The 17,500-nt window shown below is 40.4% G+C and overlaps 1 protein-coding gene across 10 annotated transcripts in view; it reads right to left on the bottom strand.

The window, feature by feature from the left end:
* Positions 1-17,500, bottom strand: part of LOC138003611 (adhesion G protein-coupled receptor L3-like) — an 81,487-nt gene that overhangs the window by 21,826 nt on the left and 42,161 nt on the right. For all 10 annotated transcript variants that reach the window (XR_011123620.1, XR_011123621.1, XM_068849771.1 and 7 more), the window contains exons 6-12: positions 16,737-16,841; positions 15,516-15,573; positions 12,654-12,750; positions 11,144-11,196; positions 6,895-7,030; positions 4,609-4,718; positions 1-29 (exon numbers count right to left, since the gene is read on the bottom strand). The exon at positions 1-29 is cut by the window's left edge and continues 74 nt beyond it. Coding sequence is in view for 8 of the 10 variants with exons in the window: in XM_068849771.1 (XP_068705872.1) it covers positions 1-29; positions 4,609-4,718; positions 6,895-7,030; positions 11,144-11,196; positions 12,654-12,750; positions 15,516-15,573; positions 16,737-16,841 (588 nt within the window). In the remaining 2 variants the exon portion in view is untranslated. The remainder of the gene's footprint in view (positions 30-4,608; positions 4,719-6,894; positions 7,031-11,143; positions 11,197-12,653; positions 12,751-15,515; positions 15,574-16,736; positions 16,842-17,500) is intronic.

Genomic DNA, 17,500 nt, shown 5'->3' with positions numbered 1-17,500 from the left:
GAATCTGTTTTCCTTCAGCTTTGAATTTCCTACGGACAAAGTAATTCAATAGCTTAAAACAATCGACTTTATTTCTTATGCTGTTTCTACATGACACTGAGTGAGGCAACCGGTCAAACTTTTGAAATTACTAAATGATACGTAATTCGGTGATTTTTCAAATGAAATTAAAAAAAAATAATAAAAAAATAAAAAAAATAAAAAAAAATAAAAAATAATAATAATAATAATAATAATAATGGTTTATTAAAATACACATGGTGGCATAAAAACTATGAAATACAATGTGCTTACATAAGTTACAACTAAAGATAAAATTACATTTGTTTCAAAGGGACTGGGATTACAGGCTATTTATAAGTTATTTACAATTCAGAGATAGATAAAAGACAATACTAGAGATAACTAGACTCGTAAGATTAGTTAATTTTCGCCATTGCTGGGAAAAAACTAGAACCGATGCGTTTTGTTCTATACTGGAAGCGGCTAGAACTGCGCTGCAGCTGGCCATCCGGGTTATTTTTGATATTGTGCCACACTTTAAGACACAGGTGGGTGCGTCTATCCTCTAAACTGGTAATGTTGGCTTGTTCAAGAGCCTGTTGATAGTCAAGGTCAGGGTATACAATTCGCAGGGCCCTCTTCTGGATAGCTTCAAGCTGGTCAATGAGGAAGCGAGGAAGGCAAGTAGCCCAGACAACAGAAGAGTATTCTAGGACAGAGCGAACCAGGGCGCTATAGATGGTGACAAGGTCCACTGGAGGGACTCCGGCGCGCTTCAAGACCCTGAGAATGTGCAGTCGCTTAGACGCCTTGGAAACGATTTCGTTGGTGTTATCGTTCCACTTTAGGGTGTCACACAGGGCCAGACCAAGTACTTTGTAAGATGACACAGCCTCTAGAGGTAAATTATTGATGGTCAGCATTGGAGAGACAGGCTTGGTTTTGAGGGGACAAATGGTCATGATCTTGCATTTTTTAGGGTTGAGGTTCATGTTGTTCTGCTGGGTCCATTGCGAAATGCAGTTGATGTCGTTCTGCAGAGATGACCCCTCGACCAAACTGGTGACCTCAGATATTGTAACGTCGTCGACGTACTTCCAGTGGCTCGAGCGGAGGGGAGAGTGAATAGCGAGGTCATTAATCATTATCAAAAAGAGGATTGGACCCAATTTGGTGCCCTGGGGGACACCAGCATGTACGGGCATCCACCCTGAGATGGAGTCCAAGAGCTTAACAGCCTGGCGGCGACCACTGAGAAAGCTGCATATCCAACTGATCAACCAACCTCTAACACCTAGATGGATTAGCTTGGTCACCAAGATGGTATGGCCAATATGATCAAATGCTTTACTAAAGTCTAGAAAGCACACGCGGAGGAACTTGCCAGGGCAGTCAAGAGACGACAGCCAGCTGTGCAGCTATCCAGAAGGCAGTAGGTTGTAGAAGTACCTTTAAGGCTGCCGAACTGTTGAGGGTCAATATGGTGTTTAACGTCGTCTATCAGCCACTCGACGAAGAAATCTTCTAGCACCTTAGAGAGCACTGGGGTCAGGGCGATAGGTCTTAGGTCCCCATCACCTGCGACCGGTTTGACCTTTGGGACGGGTGTTAGATGGGAGTCCTTCCACCGTTCTGGAAACACGCCATATGACACTGAGCAATTAAAGATCGCAGTTACCGGTTCGGCAAGCTCGAGTGCGAATTTTTTGAGGAGGCGCGCAGGAATACCATCCGGCCCTGAAGCCTTGTAGGCACTAAGACCAAGTAGCTTACGACATACAGCTGAGGTGGTAATAGTTGGAGGTTGATCCGACGATGGTAAGTATGCAGGGAGGGCGGCGCAATCGAATGGTTGGATGTCAGATGTGACGGATATAAAATAATTTTTCAGACGAGTGGCATGGGTTTTACCCGAGATAATGTTGCCATGATCGTCAGGATAGCTTAACTCGGAATCAGTAGAAGATTTGCCAGCAAGCTTACTCACCAGGCTCCACCAGCTTCTAGGGTCTGATGTTTTAAGACTCTTCACCTTGCGGGCGAAGAATTCCTTCTTGCGCTTACAGATTGCCATGCGCACTTTATTCCTGAGGAGTCGCCATTTTTCATTAGATCCAGAATGATACGCGCGCTGCCACTCCAAAATTAGCGATTTAATTTCGGCAGACATCCAGGGTTTGTCAGTCGGATGTATTTTAACACTCTTAGCCGGGAAGTAGATGTTGATTGCGTTGCAGAGGTCGTCAGAAACCGACGTTGTCAGATCGTCCACCGGTAAGTAATCAACTGCGCATGTGTGTGCAAACCAGCTATGTGCACTAACCTATCTCCCAAAAGCATTGAGAGCCGACTCAGGAAAGCGACGCATTTTAACTACTTTTTTCTTAGCCGTCAATTTGCTAGAGCCATAGTTAGAGTTGGGTACCCAGTGAACCAGTGGTCAGAAGACCCTAAGTGCGCGCTTACAACAGGCTTGTTATAGCAAGAAGCTAAATTTGATATCACTAAGTCTAAAACACTATTACCCCTAGTGGGCTCGCGGACAAGCTGTTTTAGGGTGTGGTTTGTTAGAATGTTCTTAACGTCCAGAGTGTTAAAATCACCTAAAAGAACCACCCCGCAGTCTGGATGTGCGGACTTAACAGAGTCAATACACTCGATGATATAACTAGCACGAGCCCGCTGTTCGTCAGCGGGTGCATCCGGAAAATACATAGCACCAACGATGATGCCAGAGAATGGACGGGGCAGGCGCGGAGGGCGAAGCCATAGCCACATACATTCGTGGTCTGGTGACTCAAGGTCAGACCTCCTTTTGAAGGGGATGCTAGATGAGACAAAAGTGCAGACACCACCTCCACGAGTTGGACGGTCTCGCCGCTGTAAAACATAACCCGGGATGGTAAGGACACTATCATCAATCCTATCATTAAACCATGACTCAGTGATGACTGCGATATCCATGCGAGTAGATAGAAGCTGAGCAGTAAGCTCGTCGAACTTCTTTTCAAGAGAACGCGCGTTGGCCAAGTAAAAACTGGGAAGGTCGTAACCTTTTTTTCCAACATGGCAAGAAAGTGGAATAGACCTGAGATAACTTCGCGCAGACCAGTCTTTCCCGCGTCCAATAAGAGAAGCGCTGGCTCTCGTTGCGCTGTTGCGTGACAGGTGAGTTACAATGCTTTGTACACTGTGTTGGGTCTCAGGGGAACACCGAGATCTAGCCGGGTTACTAGCATAATCAGCCATGGACGACAACTTAATACAAGCATCAGGAATCTAGTGTGTTTAAATCGATGTACTCCTGTATCTTGAAATGTGGCACTGCAGGGCCTACAATATTCCAAAGAAATTTCACTGCGGTAGACCAATAAAATATTTTTGTAAGACCGTCTATAAAACGGTGGGCTCTAAGGATTCTCTAAGAACATGCAATTAATTCCGATCGAAAAAATATTTTCTAACAGAGACTCGATCCGTAAGGCCAGGGAAGCTCTTTTTAATTTCAAAAGGCAGGACAATTGATCCCAACGGTCTTAATATCCGCGAAGAAATGTATTGGATTTCACTTTATTATTTAGAGTCATTTCCGTTACTCTTAGTATTTAAATTCAAATTCGTTGTAACTAACATGTTTTATCATATTTTTTCCAGTACTACGTCAACATCCATTTACTGTATGTATGTACATAGAAGCAATTCAATGTAAACTCTCATTGTACCTAAAGAAGGCTGGTTTGGCCAGCCGAAATATAGTACACCACTAAAATCAAATCTACGTTCTATCGGCTCTTGCTTAAAATATTTAGTTTCTCAAATTGTAATTACGCCGATCAGATCAAGCCACTGATCCAACGTACACCGACAGAAAGATTGTCCACGGTTGCTTCCTTCAAAACTCTAAACTTGAGCCCGCGATATGGTAACGTGATACTGGTCACATTGGCATACAAGGAGGGGTGGACGTACGGTGACCAAAACCAAATTTTCTCGCACAGATGAGTTGCCATATTTTCTTACCCATGGTGCTCCGCGCGCGCACCATCGGCGCGAGGAGCTCCGCTATTGAAAAAGAACGTATTTGAGTTAATTATCCTGTTACCCAACATTTTTAAGTTTCTTTTACTTTTATTTATACTCCTGGCAAAAACAAAACAAAAAATGAGCAAAATAGAGAGGCACTGCACTGATTCTGAGTTTTTACGTACGGTGACCAAAACCAAATTTTCTCGCACAGATGGGTTGCCATATTTTCTTACCCATGGTGCTCCGCGCGCGCACCGTCGGCGCGAGGGAGCTCCGCTATTCACCTTTATCACTCGGCGGCCATTTTGGAGTCCATGGGGAATAAAGGCTTTGTCTTTGCATTGTTTTTGCTCGTCCAGCCTCACATTGAATGAGAGGCTAGACGGGCAAAATCTTTTGTTTGTTCATTGAGTGATATGGGTGTATTTTATTTATACTGCTCGCAAAAACAACACAAAAAATGAGCAAAATAGAGAGGCACTTCACTGATTCTGAGCTTTTAGTCTTTTTTTAGAATTTTGGTTAATCTCAGCTTGAACGTTGTCATAAAAATTTTCTTATAAAAAGTAGTTTACTTACATGAACACAACATAAATTAGGATAAGAAGAAGTTCTCCAGTCATCGACAAGATACATCCGACATACGTTATCACCGATAAGGCAAGCTTATCCTTTTTTGAAATCAGCGGCTGAAACAAAAAAATTCCATTTTTTATAACCAGTTTCTATTTATAAAATTAATTGAATTGGTTGGCTGCACCGCTTATGCCTAATTCGGGCTTTCCAGGAGAAACGCCCTGCGTAAATTTTCGGCTTAGTTTCGTTTTTGCCTTCAAAGTTTCCAAATTGCACTCACCCAACTGACTCGTGCAATTTTATGCGTCTTTGAAAAAATTTACATAATCAACCACTCAATAGGCGAGTCGGAAAATACCATAATACTCTTTGTTTTTTCCCCCAAATTTTGCATAAGCATCGTTTCCTGTTTCTGTTGGGACTTACAATGCTCTCAAGAGAAAACAAAAACAATGCTTTTCAAAATCCGGTGGGGAGGGTGGGGAAAGAACAAAGAGCATCATTATGGTATTTTTCACTTCGGCCAATTACATTGGTATGTGTAATGGACGTTCTATTCTTAGTAATGATTTTTTAGCTAACAGCGATATTTCATGTTTGCAAACATTGACGTCACATTTTTTTGGCATTCAAGTTTGCCAACCATGGAACAAAAAAAGTCATTGTTTCAGCAGCCACTTAGGTTCTCGTTGGCATATTAATAACGATCGTAATGAGCCAAAAAATGTAATCAAAGATTCTGAAATAATCGATCAATTAATCAAACGTGCATACGGAAACCGCGCAGTGCGCACGGCAGTCAAAACTGTGCTATCCTGTTAAGCCTTTGTCCTTTCACCGGGAAAGTTGCATTTCTGAGCGTAAACGAGGCTGTTTGTCGAAGGACGCCATCAAAGTCATTTTTCGCGAAGTTAAAACAGGTAAATACATTATCAATACTGTTTTGACGTCTTCTTACAATTCATTCGAAAATACTAGACTACACTCGTCTTTAAAATAGTTAGAAAAAGCACAAATAACAGCCAAAGGACAACAGCTGACGTTCGATTCGCCGCTCGCTAGCAACACAGTTTTGGCACCAAAGTTTATTGACGAAAAATTGCCACAAAATCATTTAGTTTTCTGTCCCTTTAATTGCGCAACAATTGACGTGACGTTGGATAGCACAGTTTTGCCGCTCGGTGAATTCTGTTTGGTCTATTTAAATTTCAGTAGCTCTCCCCGTATGTACAGCAATGTACAGCATATACTCAACGGAATACCGCATTTCCTATTGGTCAGTGGCAAATGTATAAATAGGTGCCATAGAGGTTATAGAGAGCAATACAGAAGTTGCCATGGAAACACGAACGATGGAGTAATTTTTGTTATGATCTTATCAACTCGTTTGATAAGAACATATCAGATTTCGTTTTTCCTTCATCGTTATAATTGGGCTTACTTTGGGTCAGCAGTTATGTTCTGTTTCAAGAAAACGAGCAGCAGTGTTTTTAGACCCGATAAAGCACGTGCTGCGAGTTTTTTTGACGGCTTCAAAAACATTGCACAAATAGCGTTTCCTTTGGGAATCCGAACATCGGTTCAAAATATTAGTATTCTCAACTTTCTTAAATCCCATAATACACCTCTTTTATCTCCAAAACTTTGCATAGGCTTTGCTTTCGATTTCTCTTGGGACATCTTCATGTCCCAAGAGAATTCGAAAACTGACGATTATGCAGAATTTTGGGGGGTAAACAAGAGTATTATAGGATATGAGAAAGCCGTATAGTGAATACAAAAAAACAAGTCGGGCCTCCCTAATATTCTTTATATAAAGAATCCTAATTAGGAGTGTTTTATCGGGTTTAAAGCTCATCCACGTGACGTTTTATAGATGTTTTGATAGGCTCTTTGGCTCACGACTCATTAATTATTAATGATCTTTGAAGTGAATTCAATTTATATCGCGTCATGAAACAAAACACGTGAAATCTCCTTCAAGAAAATAATCAGCCCCTCTAGTCCTTCCTTACTGCACTTTGCTCTGTAGTAGCATATTACTTCTTGTACTTATCTTCAGTATATGGGTTGCATACCTTTTTGTTTGTTTTTTCAAGTAATGAGCAATTTCAGGGCAAATGGATTATATTCAAAATTTGTCACTACAACTAAATGTTGTGGTAGTTGTGCCGTTGTCAATCGATTAATCAATCAATCAATCAATCAATCAATCAATCAATCAATCAATCAATCAATCAGTAAAGTTTAGGAGATGTAAATTTAATTGCAACCATTGAAAAAGTATACCTGCTGTGAAGAATCGATCGGGAACTGCATCAAAACAGCGAAGCTAGTCAGGTGATTACAGCTGCACACCGTACGCTCGAGCGATGTCTCGTCCAGTAAATAGCAACCCTCACTTGACCATGAACCGTTGGACGAACTAACAAGGCAAAAATTCTTGTTACTTTAAGATGGATTTATCCCGACCGGGCGTTTTTCGTTGTATCCCAAGCAATACCATAGAGTCTGGGTGCTCGTATATTTTGTACAAAATAAGAAAACGATCTACAACATCACCGATGTCAAGGCAATCGTCACGTCAAGATGTACAATCTTACATTAAGTCTAGAATTTGGGCGAAGTATCCTAAAACTAAATAAAATTGACACGAGCAGTTTAACTTAAAAACAGAGAACGAAAGACTCCCATTTGTATTCCCCCGTTGTAGTGTGTAGTGGGAATCTTCACATTAGAGAGATTTTGGCATTGACGATTACGCGAGACTCGAACGGCAAAAGTGACCACGTGACCATGATTTTCCCGCCATTTTTTTGCGTTTGCCGCCAAATTATATGCTAAAATGCGAGACGCAGGTGCAGCACGATCGTTTCTTGTCTTTTAACCACTTATGTTATTGTTTTGTGGTGTTACCGATGCCGTAGCCGTCAAGTGCAAATTTCCGTTTCGTAAACGGTCGTTGCCATTTGGTGGACATTTAGAACAATTCTCTCTCTTAAGCTTGTCGTTTGCAAGAACTTTATGAAAAAGTTGGGTGAAGGATGTCGAATTCGGTGCAATGGTTGCAGGCTAGGGAAAACCCAATTACGCACTAGACTACCGAGAAAAGCACTCCAAACATTGCAATTTTAAAGTATTTAAATGAACCTAACCCTAACAATTAATTATACATACAGTGTAAATACACTTTTTTTATTTATACACGGTAAAATCTTTAGTTTATATTACAACAAATAATTTCATTAAAACTATACTGTTTTACAAAATTGCAGTGTGGGAGCCCGACCGGCAAATACTATATAGTTGGTCAATTTCCCTTGAAAAATATCCTAGGGAGTCTGATCTGATTTTCGCAAAATGATTGGCGAACTATTCCATAACAGTGCACCGCTATAACAATCAAAGTGTTACTGTCGTTACTCGTGGATATGAAAGTTACCGCGATTGTTTAAAACTGGCAGGCTGAAGTTTTCTTTATGCATTAGTCAGTGTGATTTAGCAGCTGGATAATTGTGTAATAGCACGGGGGCTCTCATATGCAACTAGGTACCCAAAATAATGCATGTATATATGTGACGTGATCCCCTTAGTTTGCTGGAATTCAACCCTGTAAAATACGTCTGACTACTATATTTCTCCAATGTAGGAATAAGATTACTCTTAAACACATCCTTCATAAAGAGCCGTGTACCATATGTTCAAAGTTCCTAGCACAGGTGACAGTGTCTTTTTGAATAAGATCTGATCAGTTGTTTAGTGCCAGGTCATATTGTTAATCTCACCAGGTTAGGCAAGTATAGAGCAAATCCATTCAGTATTATCAACACTTTTTGTGCCAGTTATACATTCATCCAACAAAATTTGCGAATATTTACCACTATATTTGCTACTGTTATACTTACAGATAGATGATCTGAACCATAACTGATCACAGTAAGCCTTGCATATATATTCAGGGCCATGTTTTAACTTATCCTGAAAAGACTGAATCACTTTTGGCATGGAATGTCTAAGAAAGTCTTGACCCTGAAAAATTTCAGTTTGGTTTAGACTTGAGCTCTGCATAGCTTTCCTTAAAATGGTTCTGTGCTTTTCTGTTTAGTTCTCTGATACATGTATTTTTTGATTGGACGCTTTTCCCTTACGAAATGTTTGCTTTTCATATTCCGTTGCTGCTTCAATATTTTAAGATCTTTTTTGGCGTTTCACATTGTTTTTCTTTTCCTTGAACTCTTTATTTTGTCTCTTTTGAATCTTGATAGATTCTCTCATATAAGCTCTTTTTGCCACTGCTTTGCAGAAATTATTATTGACACACATCATTTTTTGGCCATGGTTAAAACTAATTGACTATTACCTCTAAATAATTGTTGACATTGGTAGCACTGCTGATTTCATAACCTGAAATACTGTCATTATAATAATCTAACTGAACTACTGAAACATAGTGTCTTTCATCTAGATGCCCAATGTTAATAACAGTCACGGTTCCCTGCTGTTCGGTTATGGGACTGATAACATTTACTGTTGCCCACCCCTCAATGGATTCATTTATATGTATTCTAACATTTAATGTATCAGAAACTGCTTGCACAATAAGTGCACCACACTATGTACTGGTTGCTGTGACAACACACCCACATTGCTCTGTAATGGGTCCAATAAATCTTTGACGGTTGTTTCTGATGTATTCAACTACAGCAGAATGCACGTTTATGTGATAGGACTGATCATTATATATATAATGTAACTTGTGGACAACAGAAGAAAAGAAGCACATGATGAACCGTCTAAGGTACATTCTAGTGCCTTCAATCTTTTCTGAGCTAACTGAGCCTGTGACATTGCCATAGAAGGATTTCTCATGAGCAACAGGGCCTGGGTGCCATTCAATGTCTCCTGATATCAATAGCTTTTCTCTTGATAGACAATAACTATCATTTTGTTCGTTCAATTTTGCTGAATGCTTAGTAACAGATTGATCTTGAATACACAATAGAACTGACAAGTCTTTTTTGTGTTTTGGAGTCCTGCGGGTAATATGATAAAGATGACTATTAGAATCTCCTACTCTCGAAGATTTATTACGTGTGAGTTGCGGTCTAGGTCTAGACATTCTTACTGCAATATAATATTATTTTCCATAAGCAAGCACTTTCTTAACTCAGACGAGATTGGTTCGTTCTTCTTTAAATAATGCAGCCATACACTTTCTAATTACTCTGTCTTCATGAAACAAGCTCGACGTTTTCTTGTAAGGAATTCTGGAAGGTTTTCTGTCCCTGTCCCGGGGAGCATGTTTGCATTTACGAACGGACTTAGCCCTTGCTCTATCGCGGGAGATTGGTACGGATACCTCATCAGTTTCCTTACATAATAATCAAAGACCCAGTCTTTCGACAGTTCGTCATTATGGTCCTCCACACAAGTACTAGTGTCTGGAATCACGGGTTGCTTGGTTGCCTCACTGTTTTCCATGTTACTGATGTTGTTCAAGATGGATTCATATGGCTTTGATGACTCATAGCTTGCAAAACGTCGTGATATATAGCTTTGATAAACATTGGTATACTTTAATAGCTTCAATGTCACTCTCCAAATGAAAATCACCTTCCAAATGGAATTTATTAATCCCTCGTGAGCTTAGGGGATCGACAGAGACTGTCTTCTCACCATGGGTCTGTTGATTCCATTTCGACATGTATTAATTAAAGTCTGCGCGTTTGTGAGTGAAAGACGGTGCGCAATTACTCGCACCAATGTGTAATTGTTCAGAATCTTTTGCTTCACCTCCGAAGAACGCCATTTCTTTAATTCTTCAGTCTCTTGCTTCTAAATGCAGCTGAAGGTGCTCCAAAGAAAGCCATAAAAGCCACAAACAGCAATAGCGGAGCCCGGAGCGGGGCACAACCTAGCGAACAGGAAGTCACAGCTTTCTAAGCTGTGTTGTGATTATCCATCCTAATTAGATCGAACTTTTGGTTACGCAGGAGTGACAATTTGTGTAAAGATTCTCACCAAAACTCGTGGATATATCCACGAGTAAAAAGCAACGTTTTCCATAATTTGTGCGCGGCATAGGAAACTCAAGTTTAGCCTCTGAGTCTCTAAGTTGAAGTGTTGTATCTTTACAATCCTTTTTGCTTCAAAACGCCAGACATACCCTTTTAAATTATCGCTCCGCGTATTCTTATTCCGGAATAGGATCAATCAAACGCAACCTAAGAAAGGCATCGACCGTTAGAAATGGCAATGACCGTTTACAAAGCGGAAATTAGCGCAGGCATCAACGTTAATTTGTTCAACTATTTTACATGTAAAATTGACAAGCAAATGGAGACACATACCCTGTTTAATGCCAGACGATTTTACTCATTAGGGGGGTGGGGTTCAGGAGTCAACGAGTTAACGACCTCTACATCCACTCAAAAATTATAATATCTCCATTGACCCCTGGGAGTGAGGCTTGATAGATTTTACTCTGTCTAACGCTGTATAACGACGCCATTTAAGATTTATTTATGATAAAACCCACTTGTTGTCCTCATTCCAAAAGACGCACTTTCTTTCAACGTTTTCTTTTGTGATCTAAGAAAACAACAAATTTTCGTTAAAGGCTAGTAGCTATAGTCATAGATCGGGATAATTAATTCCAGCGAGGCGGCGCAGCGATTTCCTAAGCCGAAAGATTTCGGAATAACACATTTTAACACAGCATTCTGGTCTTGGCAGTAAAATGGCACCATTGTAATCCAATTTGTTGCTTTCAGTGCTTTGTGCTGCTATAAGGCACGCGATTTTGACCAGATTTTTGACAAGATAAATTTTATAATAATTCTAAATTTCTGCATTTGTTAACATTTCGGTGAAGTGATATATTTTACCATTGAATTTTTTGTAAGAATTGCAACGCAGCTCAAAGGGTAATTTAGAAAAGTCATTTCGTGTCTTCAATTATTGCCTGGGTCGAGTTAAGGCGCTGTAACAGTTCGCAAATTTTCGTGCAACTTGTCTCTTAACGCCATGGGGAGACAAGTTGCACGAAACATTCCACAATGTAAAATACCTTGCAGCGGCCAAAAACGTTGCGAAACAAGTTGCAGAAACCGTTGCGGAAAGTACAATTTAGTTCTACTTTCGGCAACGCTTCAGGTAACATAGGCCACTTCGGAAAATACCACAATACTCTTTGTTTCTCCCCTCAAATTTTGAATAAGCATTGTTTTCGTTTTCTCTCGGGACCATTGTAAGTCCCTAGTTTGTAAGTCCAAAATTTGGGGGGACAAACAAAGAGTATAATGGTATTTTTCGAAGTGGCCTATTGCGGCAAAATTTCCAGGCATTGCGCAGTGTAAAATCTGTCCTGTCGCGACAGTTTACGGCACCAGCCAATTAAAATGTTCCTTTAACCTCATGTGATTATCCGTTGAAAACATGACAAGGGGGTGTTTACATGAGAAAACTCGCACCGGCGCGAGTTTCACACAGGGGTGACTTCTTGATACTGCGTTTATATGATGACGAGGTGAAGGGACACCACATATCGATAGAATACAAGCGTGAATCCAAGTTACCAATATGGCGTTTATCACGAAAAGTGCGCATGTGCTACCCGTTCCAGCCCATCGGGAGCCCGATCTCACACCGAAACGAGTGGTCGTCCCTCGCTTACATGATACCGTTGCGAGATTTCGCGCCGGAACGAAATTTTCGCTCCGGTGCAGCAACCGGGGTGAACTCGCGCCGGTGAGAGTCGCCCCAGTATGACTCTTTTCGGTGATATCATGTAAACAAATACAGAGCTAAGAGAGGGAACAGGATTGAACTCGCGCCGGTGCGAAAATCGCCCCGGTATCATGTAAACACCCCCTAAGTTGCATAAAATGTTGCCTAGTGTAAACTGAAACCTGTCAAGCAACTTGTTTCGCAGTGTATGAACTTTTGTTGCAACAAAATTGCGAGACAAGTTGCAAAAAAAGGTGCCGAGTGTAACAGTAACTATACGCCAAGAAGCGATAAGAGTAACGCAATCTGCGAAGCCTTACCTTTGCGTGATTTAAAGTAATGTTGATAAGATGTGGGAAGGTCTTGTTGTACTCAGGTCTGAGTGCCACTCCGATAACATTGGAGACCAGTCTATACCTTTCAGTTAAAACCAATTTAGAGAAAGAAATGTCACTGTCGGGCTTGGAAAAAAATATTATCTCAAGAGATTTGTTTTTTCTATGTTGATACTCGGAAAAAATCCGAGTATTCTTTTGCGGGAGTCGAACCGACGACCTTCCGATTACTTGTTCGGATACTCACCAGACTCGTGTTAGATGGTGGCTCGGGGATGTTTGGAAAAAATCCGAGTGCTCCTTTGCGGAAGTCGAACCGACGACCTTCCGTTTACTAATTCGGACGCTTGGAAGGTCGTAAGTTCAAGTCCTGCAAAAGAGTACTTGGATTTTTTTTCGAGTATCCCCGAGTCGCAATGAAAAAATACATCTCTACATTTCATTCACCGTGATAAACCTATAACATCTCTTTCAGTACAAACAGAAACCCATAAGGGCTGAAACGTGTAACGGCCCCTTGTGTGCTGGGAAACAGGCTTCTGAATATTCGATTTGCTAAGTACCATATTTGGAACAACAAGAGCGAGGGGTTTCCAAATATGGTACTTAGCACTGAAACATTCAACCAATCAGTTCGCACTGAATATTCGGAAGCTGTGAACGCGCGTTACACGTTTCAACCCTTATAGGTTTTTGGTACAAAACAATATCATTACCGGTATTAGGCAGCCGCGCGTAACGACTGAATAATACAAGAAGCCCATGACTAGGAACGAACAACTTTCACTACTAAGCCAATAGACCAACTCGGCTAACTCAGTGTTGTACCCAATTGAAATTTTTTGGGAATAAAACGTTTTGTTCAAAGCATTTCCATATAATTTAATGTAAATGCTTCATGGTCATGCAACTTCAACACACAAAGAATCTTAACCCAGAGAGATTTGAACTGGGTACAACATTGAGTTAGCCGAATTGGTCAATGTCACGGCATTTGTACAGACCAATCTATTTTTAAACTACCTTTTCCGCAAAATAAAAACAAAGACAGTTCCCGTTCGGTGACGCTATGACATCAAGTTAGTATCTTGTAATTGGTCGTCAGGCTCCTGCGGAGTCTCATTCGCGGGAAATTAATCTAAGTAAGGGTTATTTGCTTGAAACGAGGGGATATCAGATCGCCCTCGGGCGGGAACCAGAGGTGAATAAATCTGATGTCCCCGAGTGAAAAGCCGATAAAATGCTTATTTTACACATTGGTGAGGTTTTCTAGAAAATTCACTGTTGTTTGAGATGTCGGCAAAACAGCTTGATGAAGACTTGTAAAGAAACAGATATATGTAGTCTCTAGGGACTTAAATTACATCCATGTGCGTGAAAAATTGCGAAAACAAAATTGTCATGGTCTGAGTTGAATATTTAAGTGTAGCTTGCCTCGTGTTGTAATTTGCACTGTAGATTACCGGCTTGATCAAGTTCAGCTGATGTCGCAGTATGAGTGAATCGGACTCCAGTGATGATAATTTCGTCACTCAAAGCAGTTTTTCTGGTACTATTCAGTCAAGATGAAAGTTTGTTGGATGTGCCAGCAGATCATTTTGATGGTTTAGATGTAAGGGAAACAGTGACAGAATTATTCGAAGAAGTAGCGCGGAGTGAGTCCAGTAAAAAGTGGGAGAAACTAGGAAGAAGGTTGGAGTATCGCCACGTGGTATTGAAAAAGTGACACAGGAAGAGGTTGAGGAAAGGAAAAGAGAACGATTTCCACAAAGTACACGAAAGTCGACGGCTTGGCATACAAGAGTATGGGATGAATGGGCGCTAGAGCGCAATTCTCTACGGTTTACGGTCGTTTCGATACAAAGTCGTTTCGATACAAATTGAAGTCGTTTCGAGACATCATCAAAGTTGATTCGATACACGTAGAAAGTCAATTCGATTCAATTCAATATTTATGTTCTCAACCGTTAATTAGTGGTCTAACCGGCGCAAAAACTGCAATCCCGGTAAGCTAATGAAGATGCTTCCAAGCGACCACAGTTATGTAAACACTTTCAACTTTAAGTCTAAGCACCCATTTCAAATAGCACTGATAAACAGCATTTTAAGTATAAGCACCGTTTAGAACAGTCAGCTGTCAATAACTGTGTGACTCGCATGGCTCGCTATAGCCTGCGCTGCAAGCGTTCCCGTTCGACAAAAGAGCTTCGAAACGATTTGCCGCAAACTGGCCGCGCGAAAGTTGGGGCAAGAGACTGAGTCTCGGTCTGATAATGTTAATAAATGATTCAATAAAATGGAAGTGTTATTTGGTGCAGGAATATTGTAGTGTATTTGATGTTTTGAGGGGAATAACTGCAGGGGGATAACTCAGCCCTGCACTCCCCTGTTACAATCAAAAGCCGCCACCAGCTTTTCAGGCAGTTTATTATTGGCGGGGAATATTCAATATAATCCCCTGCGAGAACAAAACCCGACAAAAACACGCTTTTTTCGGCAGGATAACCAATAAAAAGGTTCGACTAATTTATTCGAAATTAACTTGCGAACAAAAAACAAAAGATTGTGCAGGGTCACGGTCGGTTCAACATCTTAATTGCGACTGTATTGTTGCTGCTTTTGAAATTCCCAGGGATTCATGACCAGTCCGCCTAGATTAACTATGCTTGAGTCAACCCTTCAATGCGCGTGCTGAATCTTCCAAGGGAGGAGACTTCCCTTGATGAGCTCCTGATTCGATTAAGGCCAAGTAATGACAAAACGTGCTTTGTGTCTTAATCAATGGCTGTTACTCATATATGAAAGTATGAACAGTATATAAAAGAAGAAAAATTATAGTTTACTTACTGCGTCCAATTCAGGTCTTGTTCCCTTGTTCGGTGCAGCGTAACCACAATAACTCTCCCTGAAAAAAAAAAAAAAAAAAAAAAAAAAAAAAAAAAAAAAAAGGCAAATCAGGTATATCTTGCTCAAAGTTTTTCAAGTTTCGGTTCATATCTTTGAAAGAAAAAAAAAACCCAAAATTTACCATTGCCGATGACGCTTGCAACAAAGATCCATGAGACGTATTTTTCTTAGATTCGCCAGCGTATCTTACACACGACCAAATGTAATGCAGAATGGCTTTCGTAAAATCTTGACCAGAGGACATAGAAAATGTCTGGTACTTTTCTGCGCGGTTGTTCCCAATTTGGCAGCCTTATTAGGGTTCACTTTTGCAACTGTTGGTAACCACGTACAATTGTTTTCAATTTTTATTAGAGGGCTACAGAGATATCTTACTAGTGATACGAACGCATTTTAGTGGATACGTTAAAATATAAGGGGGGCTTTCCTTTTGTCAGCACTGGCCGGCCAGACCCGTCAGTTTTCAAGGAAAATTAAATAATTTGAAGGAACACTTGCATGATAATCCCTCGTATTCTTCTAGAGGAGTATATATCATCCTCGAAATGTGTTAATTTGAAGGCGTTGTATAGTTAGTCCTTCCAAATGCCCGGTCTGGCCGATCAGTTCAGTATCAAATGGAAAGCATCCTGAGTTGTGGCACCGAAGGACCGTGTTTTTCATATGAGTCAGTTTGATGCAGTTACTTCGTTATTCTCTGTGTCACTGTAACTTCTGGCAGTGAGAATGACATCCGATCCTGAAGTAACTAAAATGAATGAAACCAAATAATCGCAGTAATGCAGCTCGTCCTGGGGAGGTCAAAGGCCCCACTCCCAACTGGGAGCAAGTGGATTTTTTATACCAAAGTCATCATCGACAAATGCATCTCCTCGTGCCTTTAGGAGGTTCAAGTAAAATTTACCAACCCTTCCGCTACAATTGCTAGAATACACCATTTCGACAATTTCGATGTAGCAACATGGGATAATTGTCGGGTTAAATGACGAACCTTGTCCTCGAAAGAATTATTGATCAGTGGCTGAACATCCGAACTAATTAATCATCGGAAGGTCGTACGTAGGTTCGACTACTGCAAAGAAGCAGTCGGATAATTGTGAGAATCCCAGAGTCACCATCGAAAAACTGAATACTTCGTTCTCAACACAAGATTTCCCAAACCTGTATCCTTAAACGCCTCTGGTGCTAGGCTGATTATGTCCCCTTTGTCAAAGTCAATCTTCAACTGCTCTGAAAATCCATGCGGTATTTTTCCTACTTGTAGAGCTATAAAATAACGAAAAAGGGACTATTTCAGGGTGTGTTCGATTGCTCCTATTCAGAAATAAGAATTCCTGGAATGATGATTTAACGGTATTCTGGCGTTTTGAAGTAACAAGGATAATAAAGATATGTTTAAAATAGAATTTTAGCAAGAGTTTCACAACTTTAATATGAGGCTCCGTAAGAACATATGATTTATAACTTCTATTCCAGGTATTCCTATTCCGAAATAGGGCCAATCGACCGCACCCCTTAAGCCAAGCATCATTTTTTTTGGTACCTTACCAGACAGAGAGAAAACCCCTTAGCTTAGATTTTTGTTGCGTGAATAATCTGATGACATCACTGAAGCATTGGGGCAAAGTATAGCAAAGTGAATGCTGGTAACATAACATATTTTTAACGCAACAAAGAGTAAAATATATTTTTAAATGCCATAATATTTTTAAAATTTATAGAGCGCAGCTTTCCATATAAGATGATCATGTGCACTTTACATGTGTGAAAGGATGACAGAAAAATGTAAGATTGTCTATTACAATGATCATTAAAACTTAAAACAAAAGAAATTATAAAATTGTACTGGCATCGTCATTAAATGCGACATTAAATTACTATGTTTTTTAAACGCTTCTATAAAAAGATTAAGATTTGCCTCGTTC

Source organism: Montipora foliosa, chromosome 5, assembly GCF_036669935.1.
Source record: "Montipora foliosa isolate CH-2021 chromosome 5, ASM3666993v2, whole genome shotgun sequence".
NCBI classification, from domain to species: domain Eukaryota; kingdom Metazoa; phylum Cnidaria; class Anthozoa; order Scleractinia; family Acroporidae; genus Montipora; species Montipora foliosa.
This window is presented reverse-complemented; position numbering and strand designations above follow the sequence as displayed.